This window comes from Chiloscyllium plagiosum, chromosome 2 (assembly GCF_004010195.1).
Source record: "Chiloscyllium plagiosum isolate BGI_BamShark_2017 chromosome 2, ASM401019v2, whole genome shotgun sequence".
NCBI lineage: Eukaryota > Metazoa > Chordata > Chondrichthyes > Orectolobiformes > Hemiscylliidae > Chiloscyllium > Chiloscyllium plagiosum.
The window spans coordinates 81,308,132-81,320,169 of NC_057711.1; the positions used below are offsets into that span (position 1 = coordinate 81,308,132).

The 12,038-nt window shown below is 43.2% G+C and overlaps 1 protein-coding gene across 1 annotated transcript; it reads left to right on the forward strand.

Annotated features, from left to right (window-relative positions):
• The first annotated feature begins 2,042 nt into the window (after nucleotides 1-2,042).
• LOC122557520 (DNA-directed RNA polymerases I, II, and III subunit RPABC4-like) lies at nucleotides 2,043-11,484 on the forward strand. Its single transcript, XM_043705271.1, has 2 exons — nucleotides 2,043-2,061; nucleotides 11,083-11,484. The coding sequence occupies exons 1-2, from the start codon at nucleotides 2,043-2,045 to the stop codon at nucleotides 11,289-11,291; spliced, it is 228 nt and encodes a 75-aa protein (XP_043561206.1). The 3' UTR covers nucleotides 11,292-11,484.
• Nucleotides 11,485-12,038: the final 554 nt, after the last annotated feature.

Consider the following 12,038-nt stretch of genomic DNA (forward strand, 5'->3'; position numbering starts at 1 on the left):
GTCCGGAAGGCAGAGAAAACAGAGGTTAGATAATAAACATATAAGTTTAGCAAGGCTAAATGGAGTGTATTTTAAAGCAAGAAATCTGAGGTATAAGATACTCAAGCTGAAGATGCAGATAGGGAGACATATGGGAGTATGATGTCATAACTATAACCAAGGCTTGACTGAAAAATAGGCAGGGTTTGCACCTCAACACTCTTTCTGTGGATTTTTTTTTTAACTACAGAAGGTTGTATAGGTTGAGTCATTAAGGTTGATTCAAGGCTGAGATAGACAGATTTTTAATCAGAGAGGGAATACAGGTTGCTGGGGAAAGGCAAGAAAATGGACTTGAAGATGATCAGACCTGTTATGATATCATCGAAGGGCTGAGCAGCCTTGATGGACTGAATGGCCTGCTTCTGCTCCTATGTATTATGGTCTGATTATGTTCTTCATAAAAATGCAGTAACTCGAAGGATTTTTAACCATTCAAAAATTAACTGCAATAGTTCTAGTGTGCAAGATAAGAAGGGAACAAATTCTTAAATTATATCCAGGTTACCGTTTTAAGACAATATGTGGACAGCCCAACTAGAAAAGGGGCAGTCCTGGACCTAACGGTCAGAAATGAGCAGGTCAGATGGAAGGTACATTAGGCAGGTAGTATTTTGGAGACAGTGACCATAATATAATTAGATCTAAGACAATAATGGAAAAGGATAAGGATGGACTGGAAATAAAAGTTACAAACTGGGGAAAGATTCATTTTAATAAAATAAGGTGTGATTTAGTTTCAGTGGGCTGTAAGCAGCTACTTGCAGATGAAAGTGTGCCAGCATAGTGGGAGGTATTCAAGGCAAAAATAGCCAAGAACACAAGGCAAATATGTTCTTCTAAAGGCAAAGAGTTGAATCAAGACCAGAAAATCCTGTATGTCAAGCAACATGAAGGTTAAGATTAAGAGGGAAAAAAGCTTATGCTAGATATCAAAGGCTAAATATGGCAAAGTACCGACCGGAGCATGAAATGTATTGAGGGGGATCTTAAGAAAGAAATTAAGAAAGCAAAGATAATGCAGGAGAAAGTAATATATAAATTGTATTTATTTATACAATAAAGATATATAAAGAGGGATAACTAGGGAAAGAATAGAATCCATTAGGAACCAACGAAGTAATTTATGTTTTGGAAGACAATGGAAACACCCTCAACAAATATTTGCATCAATATAGACATCAGGGTGGAAGCCTGAAATATTAAATAAAACTAACATAGGGAAAGAGAGAAAAAAAAGAGAGAAAACAAATATTAGTGGGTTTAACAGCAATAAAAAGGATAAATCTGAAGGCTCAGATGAATTGCATCTATGGCTGTTGAGGCACACAAGGGAGGAAATATCAAGGGCCTAGCAGTAATTTTCAAATCCTCAGGTGAGATTCTGGAGGACTGGAAAACTGCGAACATTGTCCAATTATTAGAAAAGGAGGAAGGGATAGGCCAGGAAATTATAGGCCAATCAGTTGGAGCTCAGTGGTGGGTATGTCATTAGAAATAGTTCTGAGAGACAGAACATAATTGCACTTGGAGAGACATGGATTAACCAGGGATAATCAGTCTGGGGATTTGTTAAGGGAAGATATTGTTTGACAAGTTTGATCAAATCTTTTGACTAGGAGTTTTGATGAATGTAACACATTTGATGAGGTCTGCATGGACTTTAGCAAACGTTTGGATAGATTAGATTACATTACAGTGTGGAAACAGGCCCTTCGGCCCAACAAGTCCATACCGACCTGCCAAAGCGCAACCCACCCATACCCCTACATTTACTCCTTACCTAACACTACGGGCAATTTAGCATGGCCAATTCACCTGACCTGCACATCTTTGGACTGTGGGAGGAAACCGGAGCACCCAGAGGAAACCCATGCAGACATGGGGAGAACGTGCAAACTCCACACAGTCAGTCGCCTGAGGCGGGAATTGAACCCGGGTCTCAGGCGCTGTGAGGCAGCAGTGCTAACCATTGTGCCACCGTGCCGTGGATAGGGCGCCTCATGGCAATTCGTCAACAAAGTAAGAGCTCTGGGATCCAAGGCAAAGTGATACATTGGAACCAAAACTGACTGAGAGACAACAAGCAGAGGCAATGTTAGAGAGATGTTTTTATGACTAGAAATCTGCTTCCAGGTGGGTTCCACAGAGTTTGATGCTGGGACCTTTGCTGTTTGTGATGTACTTAAATGGTTTGACTTAAATGTAAGGGTTACAATTAAGAATTTTGCGGGTGAAAGGAAAATTGGTATGGTGTTAAATATTGAGGTGAATAGCTAAAACTGCAGGAGAGTACCGATAGATGGTTCAGGTGGGCAGGGCGGTGGCAAATGGAATTCACCCCAGAAAAGTGTGATGCAATGCACTTGGAGAGAGTAACAAGGCAAGGGTTTACACTATCTTGATCTTGCTCAGATAGGCCAATAGGCTGAGAAGTGGCAGGTGGAGTTTAATTTAGATAAATGTGAAGTGTGCACTTTGGGAAAGGAAATCTTAGCAGGACTTATACACTTAATGGTAAGGTCCTAAGGAGTGTTGCTGAACAAAGATAACTTGGAGTGCAGGTTCATAGCTACTTGAAAGTAGAGGCGAAGGTAGATAGGATAGTGAAGAAGGCGTTTAGTATGCTTACCTTTATTGGTCAGAGTATTCAGTACAGGTGCTGGGAGGTCATATTGCGGCTGTAAGGACATTGGTTGGGCCACTGTTGGAATATTGCGTGCAATTCTGGTCTCCTTCCTGTCGGAAAAATGTTGTGAAACTTGAAAGCATTCAAGAAAGATTTACAAGGATGTTGCCAGTGTTGGATGATTTGAACTATAGGGAGAGGTAGAATAGGCTGGGGCTGTTTTCCCTGGAGCATCAGAGGCTAAGGGGTGAACTTATAGAGATTTATAAAATCATGAGGGGCATGGATAGATAAATAGACAAAGTTTTTTCGCTGGTGTGGGGGAGTCCAGAACTAGAGGGCATAGGTTTAGGGTGAGAGGGGAAAGATATAAAAGAGACCTAAGGGGCAACTTTTTCACGCAGCTGGTGGTACGTGTATGGAATGAGCTGCCAGAGGAAGTGGTAGAGGCTGGTACAATTGCAACATTTAAGAGGCATTTGAATGGGTATATGAATAGCAAGGGTTTGGAGGGATATGGGCCGGGTGCTGGCAGATGGGACTAGATTGGGTTGGGATATCTGGTTGGCATGGACGAGTTGGACTGAAAGGTCTGTTTCCATGCTGTACATCTCTTTGACTCTATGACTATCAATGTTAGGCTTCTGGAAAGCACTGAAAATCAGGTGGACCTTGGTGTGCATCGCCACAGCTCCCTGACAGTAGCAGGGGAAATAGATGAGGTCATGAGGAAGGCAGAGACAATATTAGCTTTATTTGTCAAGGCATATTCTGGAACTGTATGAAATGCTGCTTAGACCACAACTAGAGTACAGCATGCAGTTCTGGTCAACATATTATTTGAAGGATGTAATTGCACTGGAGGGGATGTAGAGGAGATTTGCAAGGATACTGCCTGAGGTGGAGTGTCTGAGATATGAGAAAAGATTGGTTGGGTTTGGTTCCCTCAGAACAGGGAAGGTTGAGAGCAGATCTGACGTGGATAAGATTATGAAAGACAGTGTAGATAGGAAGGCATGTTTTTAGAGAGATCAATAACAAGGGAACACAGATTTAAGGTAAGAGGGAGAGAGCAAAGAGGTGAGTTAAGGAGATATTTTTCACTCAGAGGGTAGTGGAAGTCGGGAACTCACTGCTTGACAGGGTATTTAGGTCAGAAATTCTCATAACATGGAAGCAGCATTTAGATATTCTCTTATATTGTTGTCGCCTCCAGGGCTATATCCCAAAAACTGGAAAATGGGATCATTATAGTCAGATCTTTGTTGACCGGTGTGGAAAAAAATGGGCTGAATGGCCTGTTTCCATCCTGTAAACATCTATGAGTCTGTGAAATAAGTTGTTAAAGGTCAATTGAAACATTCATATGTTGCAAGATTTGTAAATTAGAAAAGTCAAATCCATTTTACTGGAGACACATCTGTCAAAATGATCCATTTTATTTGCTTGTTTGCAATTTTGAAATCAAGACTACCCCGAAATCTCCCCAACAATTCCACTCCCAACCATTCATCTTTCTTCCAATGCCCTTTGACTCCTCTATTCCCTGCATATCCTTGACCCACTACCCTCCAAAAGCAAACTACCAACCTAAACCCAACTCACCCCTAATCACCCAACCATCCCTCCCACCCTCACCACCAGTTCCAACCACATTAGCCCTAATCCTAACCCTAACCCAAACACATGTCAAACCACCCTCAACCAGATCTGATTGCTCTCACAATCCAAATACTCACTCAGTCCAACTGACCAGCCCCTGACCAGACTACCCTTTCTGATCTGACCCAACTACCCCACAAACGCACTCAACAAGGCTGAATTAGACAGATTTTAATCAGTGAAAAAGTCAGGGTAATGGTGAAAAGGAGGGAAGTGGAGTTGAGGATTATCAGATCAGCAAGAATCTCATTGAATGGCAGAGCAAACTCGATGGGCTGACTGGCCTACTTCTGTTCCATGCTCTTTCTACCAAAATAGATGACCTCACATTTCTCTGCATTGGACTCTATCTGCCATCTATATGCCCAAATCACTGCAACTTGTCAATGTCCTTTTGATGTTCTACACTGTCCTCCACACAGTTTACAATGCTTCCAAGTTTTACATCATTTGCAAACTTTGAAATTGGCCCAGCACTCCAAGGTCTTGATCATTAATATAAATCAGGAAAAGCTTCACCAAGTTTTCTGTCTCTCTGAAATATTGTTTACCTTGGAATACTTATTTCTTATTCTCGCAACTATGCTGTTGTAATGAAGATTCGATCTAAATGACTACCCTCCATTTGTGCCATTACTTCATCCAGTTTGTTACAGACACTCCATGCATTCAAATAAAGAGTCTTTAAACTTACTTTTTTACCTCTATTTATTATGATATCTATACTCACCAATGAACGATTTTCACTGAACTCTTTTGTCCCTTCCTGTCCTGCTCTAGCTATGTTTACCCACAATGCTACACTGTTCAAATGCTTCTACATTTCTTTTGGATTCTAAATCTCACTTCATCTGAACTGTGCCCCCAACTATTTTTAATTTAAAGCCCTGTCCACAACCTTGATTGTACAATTGGCAAGGACACTAGTCCCAATATGGTTCAAGTGAAGTCCATCTTAATGAAAAAAATCACTTTTCCTTGAGTACAGATGCCAGTGTCCCATGAACTAAAATCCCTTCTTCCCACATGCTCTTTGAGCCAGGCATTTAATACTCTAATCTGTTTGACCCTATGATAATTGCCACATGGGCTCAGGTAACAAGTGAGAGAAGTTCTGTATTTTAATTTACTTCCTAAACTGAACCCACATGTTTGTCATTGATCACGCCTGTACCTGGGAAAATCCAGTGATGGCACTGAATCCTCTAGCACTCAGTGTCTCACTGACCAGGTCGGTTTAGCAGTGCTTACAGATGCCTGCCCTCTTGAAAATGGTGTGTTCAAGCTGCACCTTTCTGCATCAAAGTTTAATCAGAAGATCCCAAACATTTCTCCAGTAGATCCTGGAAACAGTCAGAGGTTTAGAAGTAAAGATTATTAATGAAATTGAACGTCCAGTTTGATCTCTCGACAGAGCTGCAGTCTTCGGACACATGGAAAATATTCATCCTCAGTAAGATGCAGGTTTCTCCATCTAGAACAATCTCCAATGTTCCCTTTCCAAGGCTGACCCGCTTGCTGATCTTGTCATTCCTAATGAGGTGTCTGCTCCTCCCTCGCACTGAAGATCTACTCACCCTTCTCAATGAAAACCCTGAAGCTTCCAAGGTGTGGTCCTTGGGTGGTGGTCTCAGTCTCTGTTCAAACTCTGCTTCCCAGATGGCCCATCCACTCCTTCAAACCTTTCTCTGAATCATTCATTTGGAGAAACTACCACTTCCCATGTGACCCTGGTAGTATCCCTTCCCCAGGGCTGTTACCTTCTTTGTCATCATAAAGCAATATCCTCTGTGCACCATCTGACCCACACGCATGCTGGCTTTCTCATTGGCTGGCTGAGATATCTCGCACTGAGCCCTGCTTCCTTGATGCCTCCTTTTATCAGGTGAGGCTGTGCAGTCCCAATTGAAAATGTGCTGCAGAATCCATCTAATTGGCCTTTAAAGTACTTTAGTTGAAGTCCTATTGCATCAATGTACAAAAGTCAGCTCTCCATGGTTTTTGGTAAAATCCTTAAGCGATTTAATCATTGGACTGCCACTGAATGTGGTTGACTCTTATTTTAAACACCACTGACTCTAAACTCCTAACTCAACCACTTACCTCCCAGCATCTCTAAATCCACCAGCATCACAGTCTTCAGCTTTTCCAGTTCACCTCATGTGATATCAAGAAAATTCTGATGGGATTGGATACTGCAAAAGCTAAGGGCCCTGAAAATATCCCCGCAATTGTACTGTAGACTAATGTTCTAGAACCTGCTATGCCCAGCCAAGCTGTTCCCATACAACACTGGTTTTTAGTTGGCAAAGTGAAAATTGCCCAAGAATGCCCTGTATGCAAATAGCAGGAGAAATCCAGACCAGCTAATAGTTTTGAATCAATCTGCTCCTGACTATCAGTAAAATAATGGAAGGGATTGTTAATAGTAATTTCAAGCAGTACCTGCCCATCTGACACTCAGTTTGCTCCCAATGACCCTTAACATCATCCAGGACAAAGCAGTGCATTTGATTTGCACTACATCCTGAAATATCCATTCCCTTCACCATTGAAACAAAGTAGCAACAGTATGTCCATCTACAAGATGCACTACAGAAATTCACCAAGGCTCTTTCAACATATCTTCCAAACCCACAGGCACTATCATCTGGAAGGACAAGGCAGCAGACCTATGTGCACAGAACCATCTGCAAGTTCCTTTCCAAGTCACTCACTGTCCTGGCTTGGAAAGATATCACTGAGGCAAAATCTTGGAACTTTCTCCCTCACAGCCTTGCAGGGTACCTAAACCAAATGGACTGCAGCAATGCAAACATACAGTTCACACTACCTTGTCAAGGGCATTTCAGAATGGGTAATACATGCTGGCCTAGCCAATGAAGTCCACATGCCCTCAAAGTAACATTCTAGCTTATCTGAAAGTGCCAGTGCGTAAGAAGTTAAAATATCACAAGATGCTGGTGTGTGAAGAAGCCACATGGAACTCATAGCTTCAACCCTAACTTGGATGTATTTGTTAGAGCACCTTCCCACCCCTGAGTTAGACAGATATGATAAGAGAGTTAAGGGTTGTCGGGGGCAGGAAAGTGGCATTCACCTCACAATCAGATCAGCCATGCTCTTATTGAATGGTAGGTCAGGGTTGATGAACTGAATGGTCAACTCCTGCTCCTATGCTCTATGACTTTGTATTGATCTAGCTTCTACTTAGGAATACTTCGGGAACATTGTTATCCCTTGACCACAATGTTTCAAGACCCACAAAAAAACAGGGAATACATTATGACCTTGTCACCAACATCTATTTTCCAAGAATAACAAAAATCATCAGCAGGTATTAAATGGTTTGGGAAGAGTTTTTGCACCTAAGAAGAAAGTGCTTCCAACCTGTGTGAGATCATTTCGCTTGGCAACAGTACTTTGCAGTGTACCTTGGAGAGTGTGGCCGCCTCAGAAATCTGCAGTTAGGCCCTGACAAATAGAGAAAATATTGCTAACCTTTGTAGCTTAGTGTTCCATATTGCAGAGGCAGGTCTGACCTTTAAATGTTTAGTGCACCAAATAGAGAAGGGCTGAAGAAGGGCTTATGCCCGAAACGTCGATTCTCCTGCTCCTTTGATGCTGCCTGACCTGCTGCGCTTTTCCAGCAACACATTTTTCAGCTCTGATCTCACATCTGCAGTCCTCACTTTCTCCCAACAAATACAGAGGGTGTTATAAGGAATCTTTCATGTCCTACAGTCTCACCTTCTCCAGATTAATGGAAGTGATTAATTCCAGCATGAGAGTGACACCTGGTCATGAAGGAACAGGATGTGGTACCCTCGGTATGACTACACATTTCCTTCTTCACCTCAAACAAAACGCATCATGTTAACAGAAGGTTTAGCTGAGCCATACTGTTATAGAACATAGAACATTACAGCGCAGTTCAGGCCCTTCAGACCTCAATATCACGCTGACCTGTCATACCAATCTGAAGCCCATCTAACCTGCACTATTCCCTGTACGTCAATATGCTTGTCCAATGACGACTTAAATGTACTTAAAGTTGGCGAATCTTCTACCGTTGCAGACAAAGCCTCCCATACCCTTACTACTCTCTGAGCTGTTCTGGAGCATCTGAGATGCCATAATCTATGGCTGGTTCATCAGAACAGGCTCAGTTACCTAGGACTTCCCGGTATCTCAGGGGTTCTAACACAGGCAACTGCAGCCCAGTGGTCGTTATGCAATCCAAAATGAGTATCAATAAGCTGTTATGGCCATGTATGGTCTGTTTGATTTATTATCATTGGTTCGTCAAACTCCTGGAAATCACCATTTTCAACAGTGGCAAGAGGGCCCAGAATTATCTATTCAGGGACAATTACATTTGGGCTATAAATACTGGCCTTGCCTGTGGTGTCCTTGCTTATAGTGTCCATTCAGAAATTACTTTTTATGGCATTAGTGAGGGCACTTTTGGAGTACTGCATACAGCTCTGGTTGTCCTGCTATAGGAAGAATGCTATTAAATTGGAAAGGGTGCAGAAAAGATTTACAAGCATGTTGCCGGGACTGGAGCGTTTGCATTATAAGGAGAGGCTGGATAGTCATAGAGTCATAGAGATGTACAGCATGGAAACAGACCCTTTGGTCCAATTTGTCCATGCCAACCAGATATCCTAAATTAATCTAGTCCCATTTGCCAGCATTTGGCCCATATCACTCAAAACCCTTCCTATTCAGATACCTATCCAGATGTCTGTTAAATATTGTAATTGTAGCAGCCTCCACCACTTCCTCCGGCAATTCATTCCATATATGCACCACCATCTGCATGACAATATAGAGGAGACCATATCAGGTGCAGCAGATGCAATAGATGATATGTGTGGAGGTGCAGGTGAATTTGTGGCGAATATAGAAGGATCCCTTGGGGCCTTGGAGGGAAGTAAGGGGGGAGGGGTGGGCGCAAGTTTTACATTTCTTGCGGTTGCAGGGGAAGTTGCCGGGAGTGGAGGTTGGGTTGGTGGGGGGTATGGACCTGACGAGGGAGTCACAGAGGGAGTGGTCTTTTTGGAACGCTGATAGGGGAGGGGAGGGAAATATATCCTTCGTGGAGGGGTCCATTTGGAGGTGGCTGAAATGACGACGGATGATACGATGTATATGGAGGTTGGTGGGGTGGTAAGTAAGGACCAGTGGGGTTCTCTCCTGGTGGCGATTGTAGGGGCGGGGCTCAAGGGCGGAGGAGCGGGAAGTGGAGGAGATGCGGTGGAGAGCATCGTCGATCACGTCTGGGAGGAAATTGCGGTCTTTGAAGAAGGAGCCCATCTGGGTTGTTCGGTATTGGAACTGGTCCTCCTGGGAGCAGATGCGGCGGAGACGAAGGAATTGGGAATATGGGATGGCGTTTTTACAGGGGGCAGGGTGGGAGGAGGTGTAGTCTAGGTAGCTGTGGGAGTCGGTCGGTTTATAGTAAATGTCCGTGTTGATTCGTTGATTTACTATAAACCGACATCAACACGGACATTTACTATAAACTGACCGACTCCCACAGCTACCTAGACTACACCTCCTCCCACCCTGCCCCCTATAGAAACCGACATGATCGACGATGCCCTCCACCGCATCTCCTCCATTTCCCGCTCCTCCGCCATAAGAACTGGAAAGTTATTATTTAAAGATTTGGTCATTTGTAGATTTGCCAACGTGACAATGAACCAGCTGCTTCCTTCGGCTGAGACCTCTTTATTGTTTCCATAATTTTCTCATATGGCTCGAACTAACTTAAGGTTCTGCCAACAATCCGCTGTAGCAACTCCTTTAATGTATAAATGAAGGTTATTACCTGTGTCTTTTCCAATTTTACTTCTCTCATCTGTCTGTATTTCAGGCAGCCAGAACTTGATAACAGATGTTCCTTTCTGAGACATGAATCGTTGGAAGAAAGTAAAATGATTTCCCCACGTTTGATATCCGTGTGTAAAATTATACCCTGCCAATGAAAAAGTCTGATGTTTATGACTCAGTGAACATGATTTTTGATCTCAGAGAAGGTGGAATTAGAAGTGCATGAGGGTACATAACCAGTTATAGGTATTACCCTCAGCTCTTTAATATGATCCTGCCTCCCATTGATTTTTGAACTGGATGCCGACAAACCACTGTCGTGTTGCTGCTCAGTGCTTCAGCATATAAATGAGGTGATTAACAGCTATTTAAAGGGATTTGTTTTTAAGCATGAGGGACTATGACTAGTCATGACCAGATCTTGAATAAGAGGTGGCAGCCCCAAGAGACCCATTTGACCTGCTGTCCTCGTTCTGCAAGGGTGTGTGTGTGTGTGTATATAAGTGTGGGGGGGGAGGGTGTGTGTGTATAAGTGTGGGGGGGAGGGGTGGTGGTGGAGGGGAGGTGTGAACCCACTGTGGAAATACATAATTGAGGTTCAATTAATCCCAGTGCAACCTGAAAATCCACTCTCCAACTGCCATAATCTGTCACCTAATTACAATTAAATGCACCTCTCCTGCACTCATAATTTGCCTGCCTTTAACGAATCAGTCATTAGTTACATAATGCTTGGTGCAATCATAATTACAATATACTGACTGAGATTAACATATCCAAAATAAAACAATGACACATAGTGGGCTGAACTTTGAGGTCATTGACACAAAGTCTTCCTCTAGTGACTGGGGACACTCCCTCTGTGACTGAGGGTAGAATAGAAATCGGGTTTGTGTGTGTGTGTGTGTCAGTCGGAGATGTCCAAACTGAAAATTTGATAGAAAAGGATATCCAGAAGGACTTGCAGCCTCCAAAGCAACAACCCATGGTGTATATTTGTGGAGGATGTCATACTGAAAATGAAATTAAAGCAAGAGATCCAATCCGATGCCGAGAATGTGGTTACAGAATAATGTACAAGAAGAGAATAAAGAGATTGGTTGTTTTTGATGCCCGGTGAAATTCAACTTATTTCTTAAATTTGCACCGAAAAGATTTGCAAGTGTTTCTGTCTAGCCTTGTTTCTCATGTAAATTTCAGATTGGAAGTCTCTTTTTTTTGTTGTTGTTATTTCTCACATTCTTCAAAAAGTATTTACAAGATGTTCTGTTTTATTTGATGGAAATAAATTGCTTTACATAATTGAAAAAAAAGTGTGTGTGAGCGTGTGCATGCCGGGGATCCACGCACAGCTTGATGCAGCCACACACAAAGGTGGCCATCAGGGTGAGGGTGGCATTGGGTGTATTTTTTCCCCAGTTTCCCAGATCTTTGTACAGCGAGTCCCTTCGGACCTGGTCCATCTTTGACCTCCATATAAATTGGAAGATGGCCCGGGTGACTGCAGCGGCACAGGTTCTGGGAATAGGCCAGACCTGTGCCATGTATAACAGCAATGACAGTGCCTCACACCTGATGACCAGGTTTTTCCCGCGATGGAGAGCGACCGTAACTTCCATCTGCCCAGTTTATGCCTCACTTTGCTGATACGCTCCTCCCAAGACTTGGCGCACGCCCCAGCCCCCCCAAACCAAATACTCAGCACCTTCAGGTGGTCGGTCATGACGGTGAAGGGGATTGAGGATTGGTTGGCCCAGTTCCCGAAGAGCATGGCCTCGCTCTTGCCTCGGTTTACCTTGGCCCCCGAGGCCCATCCAAACTGGTCACAAATGCACATGAGTCTGCGCATGGACAGCGGATCCGAGCA